Source organism: Telmatherina bonti, assembly GCF_933228915.1.
Source record: "Telmatherina bonti genome assembly, chromosome: 4".
Classification (NCBI taxonomy): Eukaryota; Metazoa; Chordata; class Actinopteri; order Atheriniformes; family Telmatherinidae; genus Telmatherina; species Telmatherina bonti.
In genome coordinates, this window is record NC_136622.1 from 12847098 (window position 1) to 12863528 (window position 16431).

At 39.8% G+C, this 16431-nt stretch overlaps 1 protein-coding gene across 1 annotated transcript in view; it reads right to left on the minus strand.

Annotated features, from left to right (window-relative positions):
- The window catches only part of LOC306755432 (plexin-A1-like), a gene marked incomplete at both ends in the record, with an annotated part of 239478 nt that overhangs the window by 5639 nt on the left and 217408 nt on the right, over positions 1 to 16431 (minus strand). The window contains 7 exons of the mRNA XM_079239811.1: positions 101 to 270; positions 3125 to 3315; positions 7179 to 7275; positions 7374 to 7477; positions 9088 to 9247; positions 9803 to 9949; positions 15180 to 15246. Of these exons, the coding sequence (XP_079095937.1) occupies positions 101 to 270; positions 3125 to 3315; positions 7179 to 7275; positions 7374 to 7477; positions 9088 to 9247; positions 9803 to 9949; positions 15180 to 15246 (936 nt within the window). The remainder of the gene's footprint in view (positions 1 to 100; positions 271 to 3124; positions 3316 to 7178; positions 7276 to 7373; positions 7478 to 9087; positions 9248 to 9802; positions 9950 to 15179; positions 15247 to 16431) is intronic.

Consider the following 16431-nt stretch of genomic DNA (forward strand, 5'->3'; position numbering starts at 1 on the left):
CTCAAAGCAGAATGCAACATCTTATTGTGCTTTTTATCGCTGCAAAGTCTGGGTCGCTACATTTGGATTTTTGTTCCCAGGTTGCACCTATCTGACTTACCAGTTGCTCTTCCAGGTGTGTCGTACATCGTAGTCTGTGATGGAGTGCTTGTCTGCCTGCTCATCCAGGAAGTCAAACATGTACTTGATGGCCAGCGGCAGCGCGCTGCCTCTGTGAGCTGTGCTGAAGATGGTCTCAAACAGGTCGTCTACGAACTTTTGTAATGTACCCTGACAGGAAAAAAGATGACAGGGAGGGGAAGAAAAAAAAGAAATGTTTAGGGAAAAATGTGATTTTTTAAAAATATTTGTTACAATACTCATACCATGTAAAGCTCACGCCCAATTGTTGAAATATTTATTATTATTTTTATAAGCAAAACTTGCACAAATTTGACCCCCTTAGTCTCCGTGAAAAGATGTGAAGCTTGGCACACACCACAAGCTTGGCAAAAATAACGATGTTCTATGGTCTTCATACACCTGAATGCAAAAATGGCTCGACAACGCCCCCTAGAAATGCCAAAAATGGCCCATAGAATTGGGTCAAGAAAGTTTATTTTGACTTAGGACAAACAAATTTGGCACACCTCAAGACGAGCGAAATAAAGTCAATGAAACACGCCAAGATGGTGAACACCCTTTGTTTATTACCCATTTTTACCATTTTTTTTTCAATTTGGGCGCATCGTATTTGAACAAACTAGTCTGAGGGGATTCATGCAATTGGCAGGAAGCTTCATCACAAGCTGGGGACCAAAAGTTATTGAAATCTTTCTGATAGGAGAAAACGTGTTACCGTGGCAACCCATGGGAAAAAAAAAAAAGTCTTCTCGCCATGAAACAGGCTTTAGTCATATCTCTGCGGAAATACATGCGATCTGCACCAAAACTGCAAGCATTCAGATTTGGTAGGTCCTGAACACATTGTACCAAGTATTGTGTGGGGTCCGCTCTTGGGGGGGTGGACCCGCGCGTCTACTTTGACGTAGGACAAGAAAATTCGGCTCACATGTCTAACACCTCAAGACGAGCAAAACAGTAAATCATACAGCCATTGCCATGGCAACAAGGTGTCCACCATCTTGTCGTTATGACAACTTTTTCACTTGAAACACATCTTTATCTTCATAGAAATACATTGGATCTGCACCAAAGTTAACGGCATTCATATTTCTTAGGTCCTCAACATGTTGCATTGTGAGCAGGGAGGAGGGTCTTCGGCATGACGCTCGGACACGATGGATGCCGCTTTAATTAAGCTTTGTTGTTTTAGTGGTTGGGGGGGGTACAAGAAATCTAAGATCATCACTTTAAATATTTTAAGACAAATTGCAGTAATTTGTGTACTTGTTTACACAGATTAGACAACAGAAGAGAAAGCAGAGTTTTGATGTTTGGAAAATATGCTTCTTATTATGAACATTTTTAAGACTTTATTGCATTTTTTAAAATGAATTATGTCTTCAGTTTGCTCACAACTACTGACAATTCCTTCTTGTGCTCAAAACCAACCCATTAGGAGAGAACATTATCTACTATCTGAGGAAAGCAGAAGTGCATTATCGAAGAAATACTTTAAGTTATGTTGTGTAACCGGCTATTTACAGCTACTCGCATTTAAAGCACCTGAACAGGTTGCAAATAAGTACATTTCTACCTAGTGAAATCAAATATTCCTTCTCACTCTGTGACTGATTGCTGTGACCACAGGGTTTGACTAAAATCACAAACAAGAATCCCAGTCCTTGGATTTGGATTAAACTTTTTTCCAATGACAAATGATTGTATCAAAAGCAGCTACATGAAAATTCCCCAACACCACCTTTGTATCCCTGACTTCAGTATCTGGCAGAATCTATTAGTAAGGGAGTATTTGGGGTTGTATTTAGTCAACCATGAAACAATGGAACAGGAATGATCTCCATCACAATTGCTAATGAAAGTAGCCGGATCTACATAGACAAGGCATCCCAGCAGACAGGCACAGGAGGACAGACACGGAGAAGCACCAACAAGATGAGCCTCTGAATTGCATTTGTCTCTCTGCTTTTTCATCATGCCTGGACAAATCTTCAATCCCTCAACAAATTACCTGTCTCCTGACATTGCATGTATCTACCTCCCTGCACTCCGCACCTCCATCCTACCTTTTATGAATCAGCTTTTTCTTATTACCAGTGGAAATTGAAAAGCTGGTTTGCTTGTAACTGCTACCCATTTCTCCATTTTCCTTCCCCTTTTACAATTAGGTAAGAGCTGGTGAGGAGAGAGACAATGAAGGAGAAAAAGAAAGTCAGCCGGTGCGGCTCACACTGCAAGTTTCCGAGGTCGACAGAAGCTTTTAGGAGCTTGTTTATCCGGCTCCTACGACAAGTGTTATTATATTTTTAGAAGAAAGCTTGTACTTCTAATGTGCTTTCCAAGCTGCAAAGCCAACAGACTGGATCCCAGCTAAGCAAACATAATAATCTGTCTACTAAAGACAATAGATACAATTTTACATGTCTATGAATAGCAAGAAGAGTTGGGTATGTTCTGTTGGATGGATGGTAACCAGGTTTAACTAGGAATCTGTTTTAACTTAAAGAAATTTCATTTCTGCAACATATTAAAATATATCATCACAAAAGAATTTCCTTAATATTTGATGTTGTTATTGATTATATTCAAACATACAGAAAAACTACAGGCACGTTTTTCATTTACCTTTTTAACGTTTAGCTGGTGGGACAGATGACTGGGTTGGCACCTATGCTATTGTGACAAAATGTTTTTATTCTTTTAGAAAGTGTGTGCTGCATGCCACCGTGTAATTCTATCATAAACACCGTGAGATGTAATGAAGCAATTTAATCATCTTTATAAAATTCAAGGAATGTCAAACACACTGTGCACGAAGCTTTTCATTTAACTTCTTAAGAAGATAAAAACAGTGAAAAGTACCAAACTAGAGCTCATTAGTTTGAGTCTCGGGTGACTTTTAGCACTCCTTACTCTCAAGTGCTGCCTAAAAGCTTTTTCCTCCTAAAGTGGAATCAGCAGAATTGCAGTGCAGTCCCCTCCCGTGTCCTGTGTATCTTACTTTTGTGGCTAGCAGCCTGGTCAGGTAGATCTCAGACACCATCTTGCTGCCTCGGTCGCCCTCCCTCTGGTCTGAGTGGTCATGGTTCTTCACTAGATGCCACAGTTTGGTCCCGCTCTCCAGGTCGGGTGTGATCATCGGTGTTCTGGATCGTAGGCTGTCCGGACTACTGGCCGTCCTCAACATACTCTCTAAAAGGAGAAAGAAAACATAAGGTTGACGGCTTTCTGTGAGTTTTATTCGCCTCTTATAGGAATGGCATAATTGTTCGAAGGAAAGAGAAAGAAGAACTAGTTTTTGTGGGATTCAGTTTTCTCTCCGTAACAACCACCAGAAACAGTGTTTCTTGAGATTTTCAGCCTTTCCGCTATCATGTGTGTATCTTTCATTATTTATAGTGAGTGTCAAAGCTGATTAGAGTGAATCTGGGAGATCTTCAGCGGCTCCAGATGAGAGAGGGAACTGCTGGGGTGAAGTGCACATGAGAAGCAGACTGTAAGCTCAGTAGCTGTTGGGGTAGAAAGCAGGGAAACAACAAAGAGTTATGCTGATGCACTTTGCTATTCTTCCATGGCAGGTGAGATGGGGTGAGAGGAAGAGGAGTAAATGTGAAGAAGGAAGATGAGAAAAGAAGATAGTGAGCTAAGTAGATAGGGACAGAAATGTCAGTGGAAAGCTGAGCGGAGCTGCATAAAGGCATGTTGTTTTTGTCAGCAGGGTCCTGAGACGCTTTGTCTCTAAACCCATTATGAACATCGGTGGACACATTCAATTACACACACAAATGACCTGATGAGCGAAAAAGAAATTGCTCATTTTACCAGTTTCTATACACTAATACTAGATATTTGAGCAGTGTGAGATGAATATTGAAAGAGGCAACATGTAATTTTTTTAATTTAATTTTCTCAGAGGACATTTGTCTTCACTACTCCAGTATTCATACGGAGTAGGTGTGATGTGCTGATTCATGTTTTTTCCTTTCCTCTGTGGAATCTGAGGAACTGAAAATGACTTTGTTGGGAGATAAGACTTCAGTCAGATATAATCGGTACCTCAATCTGAATGCTGAATCACATGGCATCTTGTATGGGAGAAGAGTTGCTTGTAATAGTAAACAGAGATTTGTTACTTGACGCTGCAGCCTGAACTGTACATAAAAGCCATCATCTCCCCCTGGTTTGTTGTTTTGAGTTCAGCATTTGCTCGTTCCATCTTGGATTAAAGTGAAGTGATGTGCAAGACTGGATCCAACTGGGGGGCCATTAGCTCCATATGTGTTTTTTGAGTAGAGGCCAAGAAACTCAACTGTCATCCAACTGTCATAAAGTAAGCCTTGATGCAGTTGAGTTATAAAATTCATCCCTTGCACATAAAGGGTGTGACTCCCTTTGAAAATCATCCTCAAGTTATTTACACTTCTGTGTTGGGTGAATATTTCTGAAAAGGAAGTGAGTACTTCATGTGCAGTCCACCTGTAGCTAGGGCCGTGACGATATGCTTTGGTCCCGATTCGATCTATTCTGATTTTTTGGGCGCCGATTTGATTTAAATTGCGATTCTCACAATTTTTCAATATTTCTAATATTTGTAGATTAACAACAAACAAACAAAAAAAAATGTATAAAACTTTTTTTTTTTTTTTTTTTGCTCGGCTTTTTACAACACAGTAACCAGATCATCATTCTGCTGCTATAATGCCCAAGAAGACAAGTGAAAAGATCAATAAAAACAATAGAAATGACAAAAATTTTATAGTGGATTAACATTATTTATTAGAAATAAAAAAAAATAGATTTTTTTTTTTAACAAAAAATTGATTTTAAAATAGTGAAGCAAAATATCCCCAGATCCAATTTTCCCATCCCTACCTGCAGCTAATTGGAGTGTTTTGGTACATTTAACTGTATTTTTCATGGCCACATAAACATATAAATGTATATCACAAGCAACTCCACGGTGCTTATGTTCTTTTTTGTACTAAACTATTGTCACATTTTAGATGTTAGGTTTGATTTACAAAACATATTTATATAATCATTTACAAATCAAGAACTCTATGTCTGCATCTAAACTTCATGCTGTGTGGAAACCATAGACTGTATATAAAAGATGGACGGAGCCTCCGTGATGTCACCCGTAGGTTCGTGAAAAGCTGAATTAAAGCTCATTGGGCGGTTCCCAAAGCCGCCATCTTGGCAGTGCTACACATGCTGTGTCTACTGGAAAATGCAAAAATGAGCAGAGTTAGAGCTGAGAGGGGGGCTGTGAGTGTTGGTGTGGATGATTAACATCTATCAAACTCCTACTTCCCTGTATACCTAACCCTAAGAGCTAACCAAGCTAACCAGCTGCTAACGGAAGCTAACTGAGGTAGGTGGGCTAAAACTAAATCATGCCGTTAACTGGCTAAAAACCACAGTTGTGCTACATTCTGCCAGCTTGCAGCGGGATATCGGGTACCTGTCAATCAAAAGGACACAATTCTCATTATGCAAATTTTAAGATGAAACTGGCCATAAACGGATGAATTATATATATATAAAAAAAACATCACTCCGCCACAGTTTCATAGAGGTAAATCTGATCTATTATACCTGAAATGATTTTTGTACCAGACTGTAGACATGTTTATTTCTGTGGTGAACTTGAACTTTTTAAAAAACGGGACTCTATGGGAATTTGCTGTGTTTTAAAGGCCATAGTGGATGAGGGGTAAACTGCCATTATTGGCACTTAAAGCAGGCCAAATCTTTTCTGTTGTCACATCTGCAGAATGAAAATTTTAGATTTAAATTGTAGACTTATTTGAATACACATACTTATTTTGACACACTCATATGTGGAGTTGCAAGTTATAAAACCTGCAGAGGTAAAAAAAAAAAAAAAAAAAAAAAATGGCTGCTCTTATAAGGGAAGTTATTTTCAGGTTTGAGGATTGAGAAGTACATTTTAACCTATCTGTTTTGACTTTGTAGTGTTTGAATATTAAGCAGGTTGCAATCCAACTCACACATGTTTTTCACTTGAATCATCTTATCCTGAGAACATCGCTACTGTTGCCAAACCTCTCTTTGGTTCAACTTGATTTTAAACTGATACTTTATTGTTTCATTGCATTTCATTTTGCTTTTTATTTGCACTCTTATGTATCTCATAAGGCCTTTTTGTTTGCTGAGTGAACTTATGATGAATTCCATTCAGTCATGTTAACACTGTAATCAGTAATTGAATCTTCAATCTAAACATGTCTCTCTTATAACTCTACACGTCTAGCTGGTGGTTTCACTCGTCACACAACAACAGATAGACAATTCTGGTGAATTTAGAAGCTAAAAATCCCCTTTTCCTTCTCCTTTTCTGTAGAAAAAGAAGAGCAAATGTTGGACTTAGATTATTTAGGCCAGAAATATCTCACCAAATGGTTGGGGACATATTTCTGGTCTTGGTAGCTAGTTTGTGAAAAACACAGATGACCCCTTTTTTATTTTTTTTCCGAAAACGCAGTTGCCACCAAAACCAAGGATGCCAGAATATGAATTTTCCCTTTTTAAAATACCTAAAAATCATTTAATCTAAACATTTTACTTTTGACACCTTACTGATGATGCCAGTCTTTGCAGGAACTAACAGTCACTCAGAAAAAGGAGTAGGTTTTCTACTTTTCTTTTGGCTAACCTAGCCTCTAAATACTTTGATTTCCCAGAGGAGTATACCACATTGGGTCTCCATCTTTTTGTCTGCCAGGTGTCCTCTTTCTCTCTTTCACCCTGTCAGCCAGAGATCGAGGTGTCTTCTTTAAGCCCCTGTCATTTATAGACTGCTTTGAAAATAGTTGTGAAATAGCTTTGGCCTGGCTGGTGGGGATGGATGAAAAGGGTTGTCATTTACTCAGATATAGGTTTTAAAAAAAAAAAAAAAAAAAAAAAAAGGAGAAGAAGGAGGAAAAAGCAAGCCCAATTATGACCTTAATAAACAAAAAGTGAATAAGAAAAATGAAAATCACTGATGGGTTTTATATAGTTTCAAGATGAGAACAGAATGAGCGCCATACCGTATCTGCTGAGGCTTTTTGTGAAGGTGGAGGAGTTGGAGATGTTGTAGGCAGAGTTCTGCTTCGGCACCAGGGCAATCACCGAGCCGTCTGTTACCTGCACAGGAAGGACAAAACAAAATCAAAAAACATGCTGACAGAATAAATATCTCTTAGCAGCGGGCTTTTGCCTCTGCTTGTGTTGCGCTTGTTTACCTGATAATGAGCGAGTGTGTTCAGTCGTTTCCAGTCATTGTCAATCTTTGTTGTGACATCTTCATCCTGCAGAATGATTCTGGCCATTCTTCCCTGACGCCATTCTTCAAAAACAGAGAACAGAGGTTAAAAAGCAATTATTACAGCACACACACTCTATAAGAGTTCAGTTAAAGAATATAAAGAAACCTTAATGTGACATTGATGTTTTCTGTAATCCTAAATGTTCATAAATTACTCCCATCTATAATATTTTTTTATTTAATTTTTTCTGAGTTAATGAGAATGTTATCACCAAAACGCTAATGTATATTTTGCTCATCTTCACATGGACATTCAACATTCTCTCTTTCTCCCTGAGCATAAGGCACTTAAAAAAAAAAAAAAAAAAAAAAAAAAAAAAAAAAAAATTAAAATTGTGGGAAACAATGTTATTGTAAGACAATGGCAGAGAAAGAGATAGACACCGACCCTGGTTGTAGCTGGAGGAAGATTTTGTCACCAAACCCCATGAAAATGAACATTTACTTTCTTCCAGCATTAAATTACTCAAACTATACAATTTTCTTTAACTCCATATGAACATGAGAAAAGAGTGTAGTTACTTTTTGTTTCTATTTTCCATGTGGATGTTGGTGTATAAAACATATATTTTTGCATCATTTAGTACAGCGGGTCCCAACCTGGGTCTTAGGCCCCTAAAATGAGTCTGAGTTAGCTTTATTCGTTATTGAGCCAGCGTCCCGGCACAACAAAATTAATTCCTGTACAGCCCGTCCAGTCCAACAGTAGACAAAACAGCATACATCACACAAACAGGTTCGTGCTGACTGAGGCAGCAGCCACAGAGCAGCGCGACTTTTTTATGCAGGACAATGAAAAAATTACATGAGCTGGTAAGAAAAAGAGTTATTTCTACACTCCGCCTGAAAGCGGGAAGGGTAAAGATGCAACCCAAAAAAAAATAAAATAAAAAAACAGTCCCCAAAAGAACAAGGTTTTGACCATTGAAAGCTATTGCGATTCATGCCCACACTAAGACGAGTAAAGGTGTGTCTGCTCATCTAGTTTTTTTTATTATCTGGACATTTCTTTGACATGAAACCGGATTTATGGAAGCCTGAAAACACAAACCTGTGAAACCAGAAACCAAAGTTAATAAATGTGGGTGATCAAGATCCGCTATAGTGTTTTAACTGATGTTTCCTTAGATGTATCCCCTGTCTATGTGCTGAAGTGTCCTTGGGCAAACTACTGAACACCAAGTTGCCCCCCAATGTGCCTATCAGGATATGAATGGCTTTGAGGAGTCGGCATGACTGGAAAGGTGCTATATAAGTACAAGTCCAATTGCCATTCACCAATTATACTGAAAAGCACAACACCAAGTGTGGTTCCAACACGAGATAAGTCGGGAGGTCCACGGCTTCCCAGTATTTGCGTAAAACGGGTCCTCAAGGAAAATGGGTTGGGAACTACTGATTGGTTTATTTGTATTTTCTTCTCATTCCTACTTCCCATTGCCGTTTCCCTTTGCAATTATTAAAGTATTTTCATTTCATTTCATTCTCTTTCTTCTTCTGTAATACTTCTATAACGCTGCAGTTTCCCAGTCTGGGATCTGCAAAGTACCTTTCATTCTGATTCAAGGTAAAACATGGTATTACGCTACAAAGATGCTACCTGTGCACACACTCAGAAGTGTGTGTCTTACCGAGGTCCATATCAGAAGCCTTCGACCTTTGTGAATAGGGGCTGCCTTTGTATACAGCATCGAGCAGCTTCTCTTTGACCTGAGTGATGGTGTCACAGTTCAGACACTTGACCGTCACCTCTGGGGTGTTCTCATTCTCTGGGTTGACACAGTGCAGCGTCTGGCAGAAAAACAGGTCAAAAACAAAGGGCAATGAAAACAGACAAAAGGAAATCGGCTTAATCTGTGATACTGCGATGCTCCCAGCTGGTGAGACCACCGAATGCTTGTTTAGGTGCATTTAAATGTACCTGACAGCGTTTTCACACCAATCTGGCAGGTACTTTAAATCCTGGACTTGCCCCCCCACCCCTTGTCTGTTTCGGCTGTTTGGGTATATAACAACTACTCAGCTTTCACACTTGGGTGAAGACCAAAACAACTACAGGAGAGCTTCCTGTCTGCCAGAATGTTTCCAGTCCAAACCTGAAGTGCTTTGTTTGAAAAGACAACATAGTTAGCACCGGGCAGTGGATGGATCGAATCATAGCCAGGTCGCATCCCCGCTCCAGACATTACTGATGAAGCTTTATGTTTACGCCAGAAGAAAGTCTCTGCATCCCTGACAAGTCATATTTTCCCCCCATTTTACCACATCATGAGGGTTTAAAAAAATTCATCACTTAAAACTCTGAAGCAGATGAGACGAGCCTCAAGATGCAGAGATCTCACTGACCAGTGTTTTGTAGTCAATCTGCTGCCTGATGAGCTTGTCTTCACTGAGGGAGTAGCGAGCTTCTCCCGTGATGGCGTCAATGGGCCCCTTCTCCATCTGCTGCTTCATGGCACAGTACAGCATGAACAGAGGCTCCCCAGCACACTCCTGGAAGAGGAAGAAGCCAGAAGTACAGCAGAGTTCAAGTAAAGTGTGATTTCCTCTCTTATGATTAAACATAATCCATTGTGAAATATTTGAGTAGAAAACCAGCTCAGTAATTCAACACGAAAGATACAGATGAAAGAAATCAAATAAACTTCCAGCCAGTTAATTATCACAGGTGTAAAATTTAATCGCTATACACTTACAAATGACCCTATTTGCATAATTCATCACTAAGAAAAAGACTGCTTCGATAAGTGTGTATGTCAGGAGAGCAATCCACGATATGTGAAAAGTTTGATGTGAAAAGTAACTTGAAGTTGATTCTTTTGTGTGATCCAGTGGATCAGGATGCAGGGAGACAGACCAAAATGAGAACAAATCTCACAACCATCTGACCAACATCCTTCCAAATGCGAGTAACTTCCTTCTACATTTGCTTATCTTTTTATCTCAGTTAATTTATTCATTCATTTATCTGAACTGCTTAGTTGGAAACCCTGGACATGTCGTCACATCCAACACAGCGCCACTCACGCTCGCACTCACGCTCCCATTCAGTCCCAATTTAGCGTAACCAATGGGGAGAACATGCAAACTCTACGCAGAAAGGCCCCTGTAAGAACCCCCTACCTGGCTAGGCCCGAACCATAGACTGAAAATAAAGAGATGGACGGAGCCTCCATGACGTCACCCACAGGTTTCTGAAGAGCTGAATTGAAGCTCGGTGGGCGGTTTCTACCATCGCCCTCATGGCAACATCATGCGTGTCATCTTGCCCGGAAAATACATATATGGGCAAAGAGGTGGAGCTAAGAAGGGGGCTGTGAGCTTCATGGTGGATGATGGACATTGAGCGAACTCCGAGCTTTCTGTAGCTAAAAGCTAACCGAGCTAACTTGGAGATAACAGGAGCTAACCAGCTAACTGAGGTAAGCGGGCTAAAGCTAAGTCATGTTGTTAACCGGCTAAAAACCGCGGTTGTTCTACGTTCTTCTTACTTGAAGCGGGAGATCGGTACCTGTCAATCAAAAGGACACGCCCCTAAATATGCCGAACTTCGAGATTAAATTACTTTTAAACGGGCGAGTTAGACAAAAATTCACTCCCCCCACAGTTGTCATGAAGGTAAACCTGATCTATTAAACCTAAAATGGATGTTTGAACCAGGCTGTAAACATGTTTATTTCTGCAGTGAAGTTAGCCTTTTTAACATGGGAGTCTTTGGGGATTTGCTCTGTTTTGGAGCCCCTAGTGGATAAAGGGGTAACTGCAGTTTTACGCGTAGGCTTTACTTTTAACCGCCAGAGGTTGCCGCTTGGCCCGATCCAGCGACCCTCTTGCTGTGAGGCCACAGTGCTAACCACTATGCCACCACGAAGGCCTTCATCCCAGTTGGTTCAGCTTAAAATCTTTTCAACATGGTGTCTAAAAATGTGCTGAACACCATCAACAGTTCTGTTTCTGATGGAAGACCGAAAGCAGTGTTACAGAAATCTGTTCAGTCCTCTCTCACAGTCAAGCTTTCGCAACACAGATGTTAGACTGTTACACCCAACCCCCCCCCCCCAACACATCCATCAAAGACACTTGCCAATCAATAGCGTCATTAGTCATCACTTTGGTACGAGGAAAACACTCTTAACTGAAGCAGCACAGTTTAGAAGGGGGAGAGAGGACATATCGCGGCCAATACTCATCCTGATGAGAGTTTAATGATCGGCCGTGCAGCGCTCAGGGAGACACTTCAGACTGTGTGTGTGTGTGTGTGTGTGTGTGTGTGTGTTGGAGATTCATGAAGTCCAGATGAGAGAAGGAGAAAGTACTAATTCATCAGCCTTGCCTTCAAGCACACTCAACAAACTCTTTCTCCTGCACACATTTTCTTCCTTTTTCTCCTTTCTCTTCCTGTAAGATCCGTCCTTCATCATTTCCCTCCTTCATGCCTCTTTTGCATATTTACACATTACATTTAGAGTTAGTTGGCTTGATCAGTTTCATCTTCTTTCCTTTTTAGATGTCTTTTATGCTTTAATATGTGTTCAACACAAATGACCAGTTGCTAATCAGTAAAGGTTGTGGTATTTCTTTTCCCCCCTACTCACTGCTGACATGACACACGGGTTGTTTGTGTTGATTAAAAACAAATGAACAAAAGAATACACCAAAAAACTCATCAACTGAAGCTTTAATGACAACGGGTCACAGTTTATGGTTTTTATCATGATTTTATAGTATCGCATTTTATTTGTATCTGTTTTAAACACCCCCCCCCTCCATGTGCACCAACCTACATTCCCCAATCCTCACCTGGCCTCATGCCTCTCTTTCCCTCTCCTGCCTCTTAATTGTAAAACCCTCCTCCGTTCATCCTCCCTTTCACCACCACTCACGCCTACCTCTAAACCTCTTCCCCTCCTCAGTCTCTCTCCTCCTCTCGTTCCTCCAGCGTACGCTTTAAAAAGCTTGTTAGCATCAGGGCCAATTACGTGGGCAGCTGCTAACGAGACGGCATGAGCATGCATCACGGCGTTATGCTTCTTGCTTCGGCTCTCTGCTTCCGTTGCTTGGGCGCTGCATGCTTGTCTACAAAATTTGCCATTAGCCGGCATCCCGGCTTCATTAAAGCTGCCTAAATCGTACACTGGCATTTACATTTCAAGGATATAATAGTGACTCTTGTCAAACAGACAGAAGTAGATGCAGATTTCAGCACCGGAAACAGTCTTTGTAACCCATCTGCAAGTAGTAAGCAAACAAGAAATGTGTTTTCTTTTTCTTTTATAGGTAGAAAATAAAAATATAAAGGGAAAATGGGTTTAATACCGTATTGATGCACTCTGCGTAATTTTACATTAAAATCTCATTATGTGTACAATGTAATTATCAAAATGTGAGAATGATATCAAATTTAATGCAATTCTCTATAGAGTTTCACCTTTGAAAATACTAAAATCCCAACATTTGCTGCTGACTTAATGACTATAACAATAATCCCACTGTGTTCTCAGCGTGGTTAGGATTATAGTGACAAAAGGAAGATTTCTCATCTACAATGTGCAATTATAATGTACAGCAGGGAAGGGATAAATCAGAAAACACTGATTTCCTTGGTTAACCCCTTAAACTACCTTCATTCTCACAGGATGGTGTGTGTTACAGTATCATTTCATACTGGAGGGCAATATGGCTCCAAAGACAAAATGCATGGTTGACTGGCCAGAAATAAGTGTTTGCTGAATGTACAGTTATGATTTTAGGTATAAAGATCAGTTACATGAGTAAAATTAGGAAATGGCAGAGGATCTGCAGAGTAGAGAAGAAAAGTCCTCTGATCAGAGGCTGAAGTTACTGTTACACATGAAGGCATTAAAATATGCTGCAAAACCTTGAACAACCGCAGAAGGTAACACAATGGAGATATTCCGGAATCAACGTCTCACAAATATACAGGCTGCACAATGAACCACAAAAAGTTAGGGATATTCATCTTTTGGGTGGAATTTCACAACAAGCCTAAAATGCATTCAAACCTGTACAGGTGAACTTAATGTGATCTTCTCTAAGCTTTTAAATGCACATGTCCAACTGTTAAATGTTTCAATAAATTTTGCACAAGTTGCTGTTCTCTAACAAGGAGCTTAACGGCAAAAATCACGGCAGGTGTGTGATCCTTGAATTGACCAATAAATGTCCTGGTTCAATTAGAGCTGGTGTTTAAACAGTTGTCCTCATCATGCTGTTCACATTTTGACATCATGAGACCAAGACGACACCTAACAATGGAACAACAGTCCCTTGCCATTGCGATGCTTCAAACAGGACGTTCTCAGACAGAAGTGGCCACTGAGCTTGGAGTGTCACAGAGTGTCATCAGCAGGTTGCAAGAGAGATATGGAGAGACTGGAAGAGTCACAGAAAGGCCTAGAAGTGAACGTCCTTTGGCCACATCCCGTGCTGATGACCGCTACATTGTGAACACTGCCCTGAGAAACCGGATGATGAATGCCACTCAACTCCAGGCACGTTTAAGAGAGGTGAGAGGCACCCAAGTGTCACGTCAGACCATTCGAAACCGTTTCCATCAGCGTGGTCTGCGTGCTAGACGACCTGCACGGGTACCTGACCACACCACCAGGCACAGGCATCATCGTCTTGCATGGGCCAGGGAGCATTTACGCTGGACGAGGAACCAGTGGGCCTCAGTGCTGTTCTCTGATGAAAGTCGATTCACACTGAGCAGAAATGATGGCCGGCAACGATGTTGGAGACGTCAGGGAGAGCGCTATGCATCAGCCACTGTTGTCACCAGGCGAGCTTTTGGTGGTGGCGGTGTTACAGTGTGGGCAGGGGTGTCCACTTGGTACAGAACTGCCCTACACTTTGTGAATGGTACAGTGACAAGCCCATACTACCTGAATAACATCATTAATCCAGTGATTGTGCCCCTACATGAACAGCACAGGCCTAATTTCATCTTCATGGACGACAATGCTCCTGCTCATCGAGGCCGCATCATCAGGGAACGGCTGTTGGAGACTGGTGTACCTCAAATGGAATGGCCTGCACTCTCTCCAGACCTGAATCCCATTGAAAACCTGTGGGATCAGCTGAGCCGTCGTGTAGAGGCTCGAGACCCTGCACCCCAGAACCTCAATGACCTGAGGGCTGCCCTTCAAGAAGAGTGGGATGCCATGCCTCAGCAGGCAATAAGTTCCCTTGTAAACAGCATGAGACGTCGTTGTCAAGCTGTAATTGATGCTCAAGGGCACATGACGAGATATTGAGACGTTCAAATTTTTTGTTGTGGTGTAACTACCATTGTTGTTACCTTTTGTGTTGAATACATTTTTTGAGATGAGGATATCAGTAGTGCATCCTTCTACTTAAATGTCTTACTTTTATGATATTATATCACTGTAGCATGAACATATTGCATTTTCCATAAATTTGACCTGAAAGCCAAATATCCCTAACTTTTTGTGAGTAGTATATATATATATATATATATATATATGTGTATGTATGTATGTATGGATATATATATATATATATATATATATATATATATATATATATATATACATATACATATATATACATATATACATATATATCTATTTATACATACACATATTGAGAGAGAGAGAGAGAGAGAGAGAGAGTTTAGATTATGACCATGATACAGTCTTCAGGACAGACTAGCACAATGGGGAGTAAAGACATGACTTACCTTCAGGAACTTGTACAAGAGGAATGTAAACCAGTTGGTCAGCATCTTCTCAGCGACAGACTCCGTTCTAACAGATAGAACAGCAATAAAAAAGAAAAGCAACATTTTTAGGGAAACTAAATAAACACATTTATAATAATATATCAGTCTCTGTCTCAGTCTCAGTCTCTGGCCCAAAAAAAAAAAAAAAAAAAAAAAAAAATTTCTTTCAGACCCTGAAGCTGTGGAAAAATGAGAATGGAAATGGAAATAAAAATTGAACATTTGCAGAATTTTGATGAGCTTTTACACAAATGTACACACACACACACACACACACACACACACACACACACACACACACACACACACACACATATATATATACATATATATATATATATATATATATATATATCAATATATATACACACACATATATATACACACACACACATATATATATATACACACACACACACACACACACACACACACACATACATATATATATATACACACACACATATATATATAAATCATCCAATTTATCTTCTAATCTAATGTGCCCTGCTGGGCCCAACTGATTGAGAAACAAATCTTGAGTAAAATAATCAGGAAGTTGATTAAGATTCTTTTCGATCAGTTTTTAGTTTTAAAATTTAAATAGGTCTTCAGAACTTATGAAAAAAATCTATTTTAAGGAGAGAGTTTAGAAATGACTTGTAAATTACAGGCTGCGACATTTCGTACTGCATTTTAAATAGTTTCTCTGTCTGCGTTTGCTGTGTACCCCCAGAATGCCCGATTAACAGGATGTGAAAAAATGAAGACGTAAACTAAATTAAACTAAAAGTAAATTAAAGTAAACTTCTACTGTAAGACGAACAAAATTTTTACAATATTAGTTGTCTTCTCTTTGTTGATTCTGTTTTAATTCAGCTCCTCTAAAATACACATGATGGCAAAATATTCAGTACATCCCAAATAAAAGTACGATTAAAGTATGTTCGTTATAACAAGTAAAGAAAATCTGCTGAAAGCTGATTGATGACACTACTAAGCTAAAAAAAGAAGCTTTGATATTGGATTATAAAAGCTAAATTGGTTTTTAATCGTACACATGATGATAGTGACTAAATTACATAAAATGCTGTTCTTACAGTGTTTGTTTATTTGATAAAAACCAAGTTTAAGTAAGAGTTTTCTCTTACTTAAACTTCATCTTCAAACAAAGGTGGGAAGTCTGTTAGTTTGCTAATCTTGCCTGATT